The following is a 14,578-nucleotide window of genomic DNA, read 5'->3' as shown; positions in this document are numbered from 1 at the left end:
TCATTTCCTACCCTTCCTGAATATGGACAGAATATAGGAAATCATAACTATTTTCATTAACTCCTCTAAGTGATTCCATTAAGTGATTAATATTTTGCCCCACATTTAAAGAGATTTGCTGAAGATTTTTAGCAACCTCTTTAAAAGTCAACTAATGTATTGTATTCTATGTATTTACCGAATCCTTCATAATGTAGTTAAATTAAATAGGAATAACCTATCCATTTCAACTTTAGTAGAAAAGAAACTGGAAGGTTGTCACTGTCTTGAACTTCAGGTACTTGAAGACCACTAATAGGCCAAGATGCTCTTTTCAGAGAGCCTGAACCCTGATGAACAGATTCGTCATCTGAGTCAGTTACAGATTTAGTATGTGACTCCTAATCTTAACTGTGCAGTGCCTGACTTCTTTATGTTCATAAAGAATGAGCCTCCTGCTAACTGGACATCTACATGCAAAAGAGTAAAGTTGAACCCTTACTTCACACCATATAAAAAACTAACCCCAAATGGGTCAAAAACCTAAATATAAAGCTAAAACTATAAAACTCTTAGAAGAAAACACAGAAGCAAATCTTTATGATTTTGGATTTGACAATGGTTTCTCAGATATGACACCTAAAGTACAAGCAACAAAAGAAAAAATAAATTGGATTTCACAAAAATTAAAAACTTGTATTCATGAAAGAACACTGTCAAGAGAGTAAGAAGACAACCCAAAGAATGGGAGAAAATATTCGCAAATCTTGTTTGATGATGATCTAGTGTCCATCATGTATAAGCAACTCCTGCAGAGTCAAAAACAAAAGCAACCCAATTTAAAAATGAGCAAAGTTTATAGCAGCACTCTCAACAATAGCCAAATTGTGGAAAGAGCCTAAATGTCCATCAACTGATGAATGGATAAAGAAATTGTGGTTTATATACACAATGGAATACTACGTGGCAATGAGAAAGAATGGAATATGGCCTTTTGTAGCAACATGGATGGAACTGGAGAGTGTGATGCTAAGTGAAATAAGCCATACAGAGAAAGACAGATACCATATGGTTTCACTCTTATGTGGATCTTGAGAAACTTAACAGAAACCCATGGGGGAGGGGAAGGAAAAAAAAAAAAAAGAGGTAGAGTGGGAGAGAGCCAAAGCATAAGAGACTCTTAAAAACTGAGAACAAACTGAGGGTTGATGGGGGGTGGGAGAGAGGGGAGGGTGGGTGATGGGTATTGAGGAGGGCACCTTTTGGGATGAGCACTGGTGTTGTATGGAAACCAATTTGACAATAAATTTCATATATTGAAAAAATAAATAAATAAAATTAAAAAAATAAAAAAATAAAAATGAGCAAAGGACCAGAATAGACATTTCTCCAAAGAAGATATATAAATGGCCAAAAAGTCTGTGAAAAAATGTTATTAGTTATTAGGAAATTTCAAGTCAAAACCACAATGAGAAACAACTTCGAACCCATTAGAATGGGTAGAATTAAAAGAAAAGAATAGAAAAAGGAAGATAACAAGTTTTGTCAAGGAAGTGGGTAAATAGTAACCGACATACCTTTTGGTAAGAATGTAAAATGGTACACCCACCAAGGGAAACATTTTTGTGGTTCCCCAAGAAGTTAAATATAAAAGTAGGTGATCTACAAATTCCACTCCTAGGTATATACTCAAGAGTTGAAAAGCAAATGTTCGAACAGAAACCTGTATAAGAATTTTCATAGCAGCATTAATCACAACAGCCAAAAAGTGGAAATATTAATGTCTGTAAACTGATGAGCAGATAAACAAAATGTGGTGTATCTACACAGTGAAATGTTGTTTAGCCATAAGTAGGAATAAAGCTCTGACTCATGCTACAACATAGAGGGACCTTGGAAAGATTATGTTAAGTGAAATGAGCCAGACAAAAAAATAATATTGCATGATTCCATTTATATGAAATGTCCAGAACAGACAAATCCATACAAAAGCAGATTAGTGGTTGCCAGGGATTGGGGTGATGGGGAGTGACTGCTTAATGGGCATGGGGTTTCCTTTTGATGAAAATGTTATGGAGTAGCAGAGATGGTTATACAACATTGTAAATGTCACTGAATTGTACACTTTAAAATGATGAATTTTAGGGGTGCCTTGGTGGCTCAGTCAGTTAAGCATCGGACTTTGGCTCAGGTTATGACCTCATGGATCGTGGGTTCGAGCCCCGCGTTGGGCTCTGTGCTGACAGCTCAGAGCCTGGAGCCTGCTTTGGGTTCTGTCTTCCTCTCTCTCTGTCCTTCCCCCACTTGTTCTCTCTCTGTCTCTGTCTCTGTCTCTCAAAAATAAAATAAAAACACTTAAAAATTTTATAAAATGATGAATTTTATATTATTTGTGTTTTACCACAATAAAAATAAACCTCAAGAATAATCATGAGTGAGGGACAAAGGTAATGGGGATAGGGACTGGCCACAATGAGTTTCAGAGGGGTAAGTTGAAGAGAGTTCTAAATCTAAGTTGGTGAGCTTGTGTTGACATGGTGATCTTTTAGTCAGGGTACTTCCTGGCCACTTCTGGTTCTGGAACCATCTCCCACTTGCTCGTCCTTCCACATACAGAGTTGGCTGCTTTCCTCCCTCTTCACTCCCTACTTTACATTTTGGGCTCCTTGTTGCCACAAGACTGTCTACCAAGCAGACGCTGTACTCTCTTGTTTTCCTCAGAACATTAAGCCCTTCTTATTTCAAGAAGCTTTCACCTCAAAAAAAAACAAAACAAAAACAAAAAACAGATGAGAGGGCATAAGAATGGCAGGTTGTTGGGAGTTATAGGGGTTTAAGCAATTTCAGAAAGTTCTCATAATAGTTATTGCTGTTCTAATTTTTATATATTTGAAAAAGCATGTACTGAGTATACATTATGTTTTATGTTGCAGAAACAATCCTATCAGAGTCCATGCTGCTATATAGACAAATTGCTACAAACTTAGTGGCTTAAAATAACACAAATTACTATCTTATACTTCTGGACATCAGAAGTCTGACACAGGTGCGAATGGGCTAAAATCAAGGTGTCTGCAAGAATCTCCTTTTCGAGAGTCTAGGGGAGAATCTGTTTCCTAGCATTTTCCAGTTTCTCCAGGCCACCTGCATTCCTTGTGGGGGATCCCTTCCTCCATGTTGCAGTCCAGCAACATCACATCTCTCTCTCTCTCTCTCTCTCTTTAATTTTAACTCCAGTGTAGTTAATGTACAGTGTTATGTTAGTTTAAGGTGTCATTATAGTGATTCAACAGTTCTGTGCATTCCTCACTGCTCATGTAAGTGTGTTCTTAATGCCCTTCACCTATTTCACTCCTCCCTATCCTGCCTCCCCTCTGGTAGCCCTCAGTTTGTTCTCTACAGTTAAGAGTCTATTTTTTTGTCTATTTTTTTCTTTGCTCACTTGTTTTGTTTCTTAAATTCCACATTGGTATTTATCTCTCTCTCTCTCTCTCTCTCTCTCTCTCTCTCTCTTTTTGTCCTCACCTCTCCACTTTTAAGAATTTGTGTGTTTAGGGGTACCTGGGTGGCATCTGACTTCGGCTCAGGTCACGATCTCACGGATCGTGCGTTCGAGCCCTGCGTCAGGCTCTGAGCTGTCTGCACAGAGCCCAGAGCCTTCTTCAGATTCTGTATCTCCCTGTCTCTCTCCCCTTCCCCTGCTCATTCTCTGTCTCTCTCTGTCTCTGTCTCTCTCTCTCTCAAAAATGACCATTAAAAAACTAAAAAAAAAAAAAAAAAAAAAAAAGAATTTGTGTGTTTAGATTGGGTCCACATGGATCACCAAGGATAATTTTCCCATCTCAAGGTCTGTTCCCTTAATCACATCTGCAAGGTCCATTTTGCCACAAGATAATACATTCACAGTTCTAGAGATTACTGTGTGGACATCTTTAGGGAGTCAGTGTTCTGCTTACCACATACATACACACAAACATCTGGTTATTTGCAGCATGACTCACCCTTGGTGATAAATTCCTTGAATTTAGATGATAAGTTCCTTGAATATAGAGCACATACCTTAGGCATTCCTGAGTCCTGCTTAGCATACAGCACATTATTTTATATATATTAAATATGTATTTTTTGGTTTATAACTATACCTCATTTCTTTAACACCAAACTAACAATAGACATACAATCACGTATTTTTTAAATCTTGAGTTTGTTGTCTATACACAGTAAACGGTGAATAAACTACCTGACTTATCTTTACATGGATCATAACTGCTTTGCTTACAGAGTTCTAGAGCACAGCAAAGACTTATGGAATCTTCCCTCATTCTTTCTGCTTTCCATTTTCAGTTTCCATTCTGTTATAGAATATCAAAATGCTTTTCTGGCCACTCAAGAGATATGAAATTAGTTTAGGTATGCCATCTAATGGCATTTTAAGAAAGTATTCATTTTTCTTTGATACTTCGTTTACTTGAGTATAGCCACCATCATGAGTAAGAGATGCTAAACAAAGCAATGGGAAACTGAAGTTTGCTGATGATATGAAAACATCATTCTAACTAGTAGTATAAATCCCCTCTAGCTCAACTTGAACCAAAGTTGTAATGAAGAGAAACCTTTCTGATTTGAAGTCTTTTACAAATTCTTATCAATCAGACTCCAGTGACTGATTTAATTTCCTGATTAGCTTACTTAAATTGAAAACTATTTGGTGCCATCTCCAATATGCATTGTGTTAAATCCCTGCCAATCATTGATTATAATTATGTAGCATCATGGAAAACGAAGGGCAAAGACCTCAAACTAGACTGTGCATTACAGTCTCCTGGAGAGCTTAGAACCGTGACAGCATGCCCGGCCAGGAAGAGATCTGATTGGTCTGGGGTGGGACCTAAATATCCCAAAGCCCTGAGTGAGTAGAATGTACAGCCAGTTAAGAACCTGGGCACTGGTATGAGATGTAGCTGAATCTCTAATTCTTGTTCTTTTCCTTGAATGAAAAAAAAAAAACACCCAATAACATGGAATGATTGAGTTATTATTTATCTCCTTTTTTACCAAAAAAAAAAAAAAAAAAGTAGAAGAAAAAAAAACTGGGAAAAGTATTCTAGTCATTAGGCTTTTCTTTAATAAGAGTTTTGCTTTATTTCTTCTCTTTACCCCTTTTATTGAGATGCCATCAAACAGGAAAAGCACCAAAAGACATGCCGTCATGGGCTAAAGGCATTAGTACATATGATGTTTCAACTGGGATTTTTAAAAATATTTTAAAGAACTTACAAAGACAAGAAATCTTCTACCCTAGTGGCCCATTCCTTACATTTTCTGAGTCCTGCCCAGTCCCAGGGGCTCTGGGATATGAGGTCAATTCCAGACCGGCTTTAACTGTTTGGGCTCACTCAACATATAGGATGGAACCTGTAGGTAGCTTCAGGTGTATTGTGATAACAAAATTCTTCAATTTAGTAATGGGTTCATCGGTACTCATTTTATTATGCTTCATAACTTATAAATATATTCTCTAGAATGTATCATATGTTTTGTGATACTTTTTTTTTTCGATAAAAGAATAGCTCTAAACCCTAAGAAAGATGTTAGAAGTTTAATTCCTTTAAACAGGAAATATTTGAGGACCCACCTAATCTTCCAAAATTTCTACAGATTATGTTTCTTTCTAGCCTGTCCCAGTTAAGATCAGAACTCAAGTAGCTTTAAGGTGGAAAGCTGCTTTAATAGTGTTGATCTACATTCTTTTTATCATCCTTCCTTGAAATTAAAAGATAAATAATAAAGTATATCCTGATCAACAAAGAAAAACTAATCATCCTAACCAAACACATGTTGGGAGAATCAAACTGCATGGCCATTCCTGTACTTTTTGCTCGGTAGGCCAAGGATATAGGGTCTGACTGTTCTTTACATGGGCCATTACTCAGGGTTGTGTTTGCAGTGAGAAACCTTGAGAAATGAAGTAACAAGTCTTACCTAAGAGCAGCCTGGCTGACCAGTCACGGTAAAAGTAGTAGATTCCATAGCTCACTGTTCCTCCGCTGTGTCCCGAACCCATTGTACCCACCTCAGCATCCAATTAAGCCAACCTGCATGCCCTCTTGAGACTTGAGGGGCACAGGGAAAACTCATGCCAACCTCAAGCTCATGCTGCTTACTGTGCTATGAGTAGTGAAGTCCTCTGTCTCTGATGGAAGTGTCTCCTGTATTCTGCCAGCGTCCAATAAATAGTAACAGGCTAATTTGTTATCTTGCAAATAGGATAAAATCCCACACCCTTCACATATCTGACTTCAAGGGAATGGATGTAAAAATCTATAGTTTCCAAAGATCTTGGACAAAAGACTCTCTGGGCATATGACATTCTTGGCTGGTTCATATGCCTAATGTTTAATCTCCCCTAGGCCACTTTTCTGTGTTACAAAAATTCAGTTTCCATTCTTTAAATTGTCCCATTCCCCCAAAAGAAATCGTTGTCCTGCACAGGACACTCTTAATAGCAATCATGGCAGCAACCATGAATACTTATAAAGTGAAAGACACTGTTTTGAGGACTTGAGGCATTGTCCCATATACTCTCTTTACACGACCATCATTATCCTCAAAGCAACCTTGTGAAGGGGATACTGTTACCTCCAGTTTATAAACCAGGAGGCTGAGGCACAAGTCATACAGTTAGGGGTAGAGATGGGATTCAAACCTAGCTGGTCTGTCTTTAGTCCTCACTTTTAATCACTCACCATACTGCCTCACAGTAGGACCTTCTATCCCCAGGGCCATAATGAACCCCAGAAGCCAAGAGATCTTTGTTTGAAACCTTAGGAAAATAATTTCAGTCAAACCTTTACAACGTTTCATAATAGTTCCTGACAATTAGGCAGTTAGACAATATCAGGCAATTAGACAATCTTCTACTTTGCTATCAGCCTATGTCTAAATCCAGTGTCAAGTTTTCACAGTGTGTATTAATTTCCTATTGTTGCTATAACAAATTATACTTGAAGCTTAAAACAGCATAAATTTATTATCTTATAGTTCTGGAGTCAGAAATCCCAAGTGGGCTGTGGGACTGTGTTCCTTCTGGGCTCTAGGAAAGAATCCACATCCTTGCCTTCTCCAGCTTCTAGAGGCTACCTGAATTCCTTCTTTGGCCCTTCACTCTATCTTCAAAGCCAGCAGTGTAGCATCTTCAAATCTTTTTTTTTTTTTTTCTCTCTGACTTTGACCCTCTGTTCTCTACCCCTTATTTTTTTTAACATTTATTTATTTTTGAGACAGAGAGAGACAGAGCATGAATGGGGGAGGGTCAGAGAGAGAGGGAGACACAGAATCCAAAACAGGCTCCAGGCTCTGAGCGGTCAGCACAGAGCCCAACGCGGGGCTCGAACTCACAGACTGCGAGATCATGACCTGAGCTGAAGTCGGACGCTTAACTGACTGAGCCACCCAGGCGCCCCATCTCTACCCCTTATAAGGACCATTGTGATTACATTGGGCCCATCCAGATAATCCAGGATAACCCAGGAGCTTCCTTAGCTCAAACTCTTTAACTTAATCACATTTGAAAGTCTCTTTTGCCATGTAAGGCAACATATCCACAGGAGGTTAGGATGCACCTATTTGGTGAGGAGAGGGGCATCATTCTACCTCCCCTATACTCTAAGCAGTTACGTCTTCCTTTGGTATGGAAATTTTTATACTAGGATCTAGACTGGAGATTTAAACACGCCCATTTACCAGATAATTAGTAATCCATTTCATCTTGGCTCCGAGGATAGAGGCCCATGAGCATTTTACTTTTTGGGGCCAAAGACAACAATACTGCTGGAGTATGTCATAGAAACTTTAACCACTGTAACAACATAAAAACTTAATTGTTTGAAAATGTACCTGGAGTCGAGCATTCATAAGCATAAACTCCTGTTGGTTTTTCATGTTTTCATTCATAGATTTTGAGAATATAAACCCCATCTTCACCTAAAATGTAAAAAAGCAATGAGGCTTAAAATGATATATTCTACATGTATCCTCATATAGGATGCTTTGGACTGTCCATATAACAAATACCAGATACCAGATACCATACAAAAATGTAAAAAAAAAAAAAAATCAAATTCTGAGCTAGGAACACAGTGTGGATTACAGTCCTTTCTTCTAAGTAGCTGTCTGATCTTGGGCAAACTTAACCAGCATGGCCAACATTTGCTAGCCTACGACCAGCTGACTGAACGAAGACGATTTCAGAATCTCCTCCTTCTCTATAGGTATACAGCTCCATGTTTCCTGATTTTGCTTCCCACTGTAAATCTTGAAGAACTGAATACTTAAAAACAAACAAACTAAAAGATCACTCTCTCTTCTGTGAGGGACAGTTGTATAGACCTTCTATACAACTGGATGACAGAAACTTTGCTTCTGAGAAGGGATGATTCAGAAGATGCATTGAGGACACCTTGAAGACAGATTTCTCTGTGCTCCTTGCATTTGTGTTTAGGAAGTTTTAGGTGTTTCCAGGTCACTATGTCAACACTCTTCCTGTGATCCCTGGCCCTCTCCTATATACCCCTATTGTGTCACCCACTGGTGATATCCCTTGGCCATCCTCTTCTGGCTTCACCTTTCTTCTCTTCAGCTTCTACTGAAGGTCTCAAGAGGGGAAGAACATAATGACACTTAAATGTCCTGGGAAAAGCAATTTTTAAATGAATACATGGTATTGCCTATCTTATTTATCATGCTTAGGAAGTTCTTAAATGCTCTATCACTTCTAGGGAGCCAAAATTTCAATTTTTTGTTCTTAATCCAATTGGGTAGGTACAGAAGGCCTTCGGTTTATTATTAATTTTACTTTCAGAAGATTGAAAAAACTTAGGGGAGCGACCACCACTCTCCCCTCAATAATAGTGCTGATTCTCTTTGGTAGGCTACCAAGCAGGTTGTGAACCTCATGTCGGACCGACCAGCCTCAGTGCTTTCCAACGGACCCACACTCTTCTGTAGGAAACCCAGCAGAGCTTATGCTTTTCACAGCCTTATCATGAAATAGTGGGTTCTGGCTAGCTGGGGAGAAGATGCTGGGGGAGGGAGGGAATTTTGTGCCAGGTGGTAGAATAGTTATCCTTGCTAACTAGGTTCCAGGCGAGTGGGCACTCCAAGCCAGACTTCAGTGACTTCCCTGTATTCTTGCCAAAGATGCATTCTTGATTTACAGGGACCTCAGAGCCAGAGTCAGCCTCAGTGCTGGGCATAGGAGGCTGAACAACTCACTGGAGAGAAGAGGCAGGTCATGAGGTTTCTCTTCCCTTCTGCCACAGCCCCACTCCGTCCCCTGTCCAGAGAGTCAGAGGCCACCCACTGAGGGTAGGGAGATGTAACAGAAGTTCTTTCCTTTTTCTGAACTTTGGCACCCCGAGTCAGTTGTCTGCAACAGCAGGCCAGAACTTGCTTGAAGGAAGTAGCAATATATTATCCATCTTGGAAGTCCCCATGATGTCTTTTTCCCATAAATGTTTTCATAGAACATGAGTGATACAAGAGAAATCAAGCTTAGGTCACTTGCCATTCTTTTTTTTTTTTTTTTTTCCTGCACATAGGAGTAGATGATTGAATTTTTACATATGTTACAAACATTTATGAAGAAAACAGCTGTCCTCTAATCCCATTCCTACACACACACTCTCACCCTGTAAATTATAGAACTGTGTCTCTTGCAGTGCCCCTGTTGAGAAGGGGGTGGCATCTCTCCTGAAGTGGAGAGACAGTGCTCACATCAGCCATCTAGGGAGGAGAAACTATCTGGAAGGCTAGGGTATAGACTTACCTGTTCCTGGGCCTCAGTTTCTTGGTCTTGCTCCCAAGGGTTAAATGTAGAATCCAATCAGGATGAAGAAGTTCCCTGTGGTCCCCAAGGGAACCCACACCTGAAAATAAGTGTACCACACCTTATGAACTATGTCCCAGAGTTCAGTATCTTCAACCTTCCTCTCCGTCCCCACCCTAACAAAGGCATTGTCCAAAATCTAAGCGGTTCCTTAAGGTGTCCAGAATACTTTCAGCTTTCTCCCATTCACAAAATATTTATCAGAAAATAAGCAAGAGTGATCTTGCAATAGGGATAACTTTGAACTCACCAAATTGAATAAGGTGTCTTTCAAAAATTACAACTTTATCACTGGTGACAAATGTCTTACCACTTACAGCTTAGATACCAGTGTGTCTCAAGGGGCTGAGAATGCTGATTCGGGTCCCTTCTGCCTTCATTTTTCCTTTGATTACTCCTGAGACCTTAGAAAGGGCTCTTCAATGCCTCAGGCCCTCAGCTATGCCATCGTTTAAGATGGGAAGAGGTATATCTGAGGAGAATAGGTAGGGGCTGCAAGTTCTGGGCAGCCCTACTCCTGTCACCCCTGGGAACTATGATTTGATTTTACTTAAGAAAGAAAGGAAAGAAAGAAAGAAAGAAAGAAAGAAAGAAAGAAAGAAAGAAAGAAAGAAGAAAGAGAAAAAGAGAAAGAAAGATTCATGACCCATGCGTGACCTGTTATCCAAATGTCTGTGCTGATTCATTTCCTGATCAAATGGTACATTACCTATATTTAAGACTAGTGGCACATTACAATAATTTCCTGTACGTTTTTGCATCCCTCTCAAATTAAGTCCCTCCCCCCCCCCCCCCCCCCCCCGCGAATTCCAGCTCAGAACCCACAGCTTCCGGGAGGTTTTCCCTATGGTAACTCCACCCGCCCTCCCTGGACCCAAATGCCGAAACTTGGGTATTTCCTGCAGTGGTATGCGGATTTCCGCGGATAATGCTCTGCCTCCTTTCCCAGCTCGATTACATCGATTCTGGAGAAGCCAGGGTTCCTTGCGAGGAGAGCCCGCTCTTTCGAAACGAGGTTGGGGCTAGCGGTCAGCACCCGGGAGGACGAGAGGAGAGCCAACGAGGGGTGCTCCCGAGGAGCGGGCGCCCCGCGCTGCCCGGCAAGCCCGGGACCCCGGAGCTCGTCGCCGGCAGAGGCGGCCGCGCGGACTCCCCCCTCCCCATCAGCCTTCGGCCAGTCCCGCGGGCCCGGCGCTCACTCACTGGGCAGCAGGCGGCGGCCGAGGTGCGGACAGTAATCGCAGCGGAGGCCTCCAGGCCCGGAATCCCCTCCACCGAGACTTGACCGGGACTCGGCGGGCGGAGCCTCGGGATTGGACGGCCTTGACAGTGATTCCAAGGCTTAGCCAATCAGCGCAGCCCTTGGCTTCCTGAAAGACGCCCCTCTCCTGCCCGAGGCCTAGTGTTCTGTGTCCGGCCGGGTGCCCTGGAGAGAATGGCTAGATCAAAGAGGCAAATTCAAACCAACAGCGGCTCAGCTGTCAGGTTTTGAGGGGACGAAGAGGCCTCAGTGAGGTTTGTAAGTGACCCATGTATGAGAGAAATCCCTGCTCCCGCGCCCAGCTGAGCTTCTAAAGAGTTTAAGGAGCCATCTCATTGTTACTCTCCAGAAGTGGTGTCAACCACACTGTTGGGTCGGTTTTCCAGAAAAGAATGTGTCTGATGAGAGGTTGTCACTTAAACATATGATCCACAGTTGCATTTTTTTTTTTTTTAATTTAAGTATAGTTGACACACAATGTTACATTACATTCAGGTGTATATCGTGATTGACAAGTCTATATACCGTGCTCCCCACAAATGGACCCGCCATCTGCCCCATACAACCGGATTACAATACCATTGACCATATTCCCTAGGCTGTCCCTTTCATCCTCGTGACTTCTCATCCCATAACTGGGAGCCTGTGTCTCCCTCTCCCCTTCACCCATTTTGCCCATCCCCTTACCCCCCCCTCCCATCTGGCAACCATTGGTTTCTTCTCTACTTATGGGTCTGTTTTTACTTTTGTTCGTGTATTCATTTGTTTTGTTTTTTAGATTCCACATATAAGTAAAATCATATGATATTTGTCTTTGACCTGTCTCACTTAGCATAATACCTTCTACCTCCATCCACACTGTTACAAATCGCACAATCTCATTATGGATGAGTAATATTCCAGTGTGTGTGTGTGTGTGTGTGTGTGTGTGTACCACATCTTTTTGTCCATTCATCTGTCAGTGGATACTTGGGTTGCTTTCATATCTTGGCTGTTGTAAATAATGCTGCAGTAAACATAGGGGTGAATATATCTGTTTGAATCAGTGTTTTTATTTTCTTTGGGGAAATACCCAATAGTGTAATTACTGGATCATATGGTAATTCAGTTTTTAATTTTTTGAGGAACCTGCATACTGTTTTCCACAGTGGCTATACCAGTTTGCATTCCCACCAACAGTGCATGAGAGTTCCTTTTTCTCCACATTCTTGCAAACACTTACTTCTTTTGTTTTTGATTCTAGCCATTCTTACTAGTGTAAGGTGATATCTCATTGTGGTTTTGATTTTCATGGTTTTGATTTCCCTTGATTAGTGATGTTGAGTGTCTTTTCACATGTCTGTTGGTCATCCGTATGTCTGCTTTGGAAAAATGTCTGTTCAGGTCATCTGCCCGTTTTTGAATTGGACTGTTTGTGTCTTTTGGCGTTGAGTTGTATACATTCTTTTTATATTTTGAATATTAACTGCTTACCAGATATATCATTTGCAAATATCTTCTCCCATTCAGTAGGTTGCCTTTTTATTTTGCTGATGATTTCCTTTGCCATGCAAAAGCTTTTTACTTTGGAGTAGTCCCAGTAGTTTGTTTTCTTTTGTTTCCCTTGTTAAGGCCAATGTCAAATAAATCACTGTCTATGTTTTCTTCTAGGAGTTTTATGGTTTCATCTCTCACATTTAGGTCTGTAATCCATTTTGAGCTTATCTTTGTGTATGGTGTAAGAAAGTAGCCCGGTTTCGTCGCTGTCCTAGCTACATTTGTTGAAGAGACTTTGATTTCCCCATTGTATTTTCTTGCCTCCTTTGTGGATTAATTGGCCATATAAATGTGGGGTTTATTTCTGGGCTGTCTATCCTGTCACTGCACAATAGTATGGTACTGCACAATAATAGACACAAAGCTCCCTGTTCCCTGTGAGTAAGCACCAAACCAACCTCCTAGGCTTGCCTTAATGCTGTCAGCACTGACCCTTAGTATTCTGGAGCTTGGGTCCTACATTCCAGATGCTGTTTGTTGAATGGCTGGATGGGGAAATCTTACCAGCATTCATGTTCCCAACTGTGGGAGCGGGTGTGTTGTCAAGGTATCCTTTGTGCCACAGGAGCAAAGCCATATGGAACCTCGATTCTTTAAGGCAGGATATCAACTGATGAAAGAAGCAGGGAATAGTATTTGAGTGCAGAGACCCTAGCATAAGGACCCCTAGATTCTATGTCAAACTCTGTCACTGTTGCTTCCATAAATCTCTAAAACTATATTATCTCTACAATAGGACTAAAAGCCTTCGAACTTATTGGACTGTGAGGACTAAATGACATAATGTATTTAGGCAATTGTCACAGTGTCTGGCACATAGTTTGTATTCAATAACCAGTCATAACCAGCAATAGTTGGGAGCAGAAGGGGCCAGAGGGGTGGAACAGTTACTAAAGCCAGGCAAGAGCCACAGGTGTGGCTGTAGGTGAGGGCTACCCAACAGAAGCTATGCTGTTCAGCAGAGGAAGGCAGTCAGTACTGACCATTAGCCCAGCAGGGTGAGATTCTGTCATTGGAGCCACTGCCACACCCTCAGCTCCAATTGAGGACAGGGTGGAAAAGAAAGGCCCGTCTGTGTCCTCTCATGCTCCGATATCCTGCTGAGGTCTTCCATTAGCTGGATCTACCCCAAAGCCAAAGATGAGGAAACCAGGCTCATGCAGTTTTTAGAGGTCAGCCTCCTAGGCACAAAGACTGCTGGGACAAATGGAAAATGTCCAGCACACCATTTCTACAAACTTTGACCATGTTTGGAAGTCCTAGTTCAAAAGAAAGTAATGTTTCTACCACAGGACTCAGCTGTGGTTCTATTGAATTGGAAGCTGGATCTGCCCCCTTCATCATTTTGGTTTCTCACTGTGATGGAATTGGGATAACTGATCCCAATTACCAAGGAGAAATTGGGTTGAAGCTATACAATCAGGGCAAGGAGAACTCTGCACGATGACCAGAGATTCACTGGGCATATCTGAATACTCCCATGTGCAGTACTAATGGTCATTAAATAACTGCAGGAACTTGATAAGGTCGAGACCACTTAAATTTCAGAACATGCAGAAATTAAATGTTGTATCACCACACCAGGCAAAAAATTCCTGATCTACAAAGGAACCGCATAGGGCAAGGGAAACATAAATGAAGTAGGAAGTTATAATTATCCATTTTAGCCTTGCAACAAGCTGTTGAGACAAACAGACATGTAAAATGTTAATCATTTCTTCCTTGCTCCTCTTTCCTTGTTACCTTGTGTCAAGAGTGCTGGTGGAGACAAATATTACAATTTAGTTTCTAGGTCAAAGTATACCCAAATTGACATCACCTCAAAGCAGTATAGTGGTTGGTAGGCTTCTGATTCTCATGTGTAGGGGATGAGCTTCTCTTCACCTGATCAATGGCAAGAATAATTGCTGAGTGGC

The 14,578-nt window shown here is 41.1% G+C and overlaps 1 protein-coding gene across 3 annotated transcripts in view; it reads right to left on the bottom strand.

Annotated features, from left to right (window-relative positions):
• The window catches only part of PLGRKT (plasminogen receptor with a C-terminal lysine), a 44,177-nt gene extending 32,998 nt beyond the window's left edge, over positions 1–11,179 (bottom strand). Inside the window, exons 1-3 of one of the 3 annotated variants that reach the window (XM_030293263.3) lie at positions 11,069–11,179; positions 9,806–9,905; positions 7,876–7,962 (exon numbers count right to left, since the gene is read on the bottom strand). In XM_030293263.3, the coding sequence (XP_030149123.1) occupies positions 7,876–7,956 (81 nt within the window). In that variant the 5' untranslated portion in view covers positions 7,957–7,962; positions 9,806–9,905; positions 11,069–11,179. Of the gene's footprint in view, positions 1–7,875; positions 7,963–9,805; positions 9,906–10,182; positions 10,339–11,064 lie in introns of those variants that run through there. The other 2 variants (XM_030293265.2, XM_030293266.3) reach the window with 2 other exon arrangements.
• Between the last annotated feature and the right edge of the window lie 3,399 nt (positions 11,180–14,578).

The sequence above is a fragment of the Lynx canadensis genome, chromosome D4 (assembly GCF_007474595.2).
Source record: "Lynx canadensis isolate LIC74 chromosome D4, mLynCan4.pri.v2, whole genome shotgun sequence".
NCBI lineage: Eukaryota > Metazoa > Chordata > Mammalia > Carnivora > Felidae > Lynx > Lynx canadensis.
This window is presented reverse-complemented; position numbering and strand designations above follow the sequence as displayed.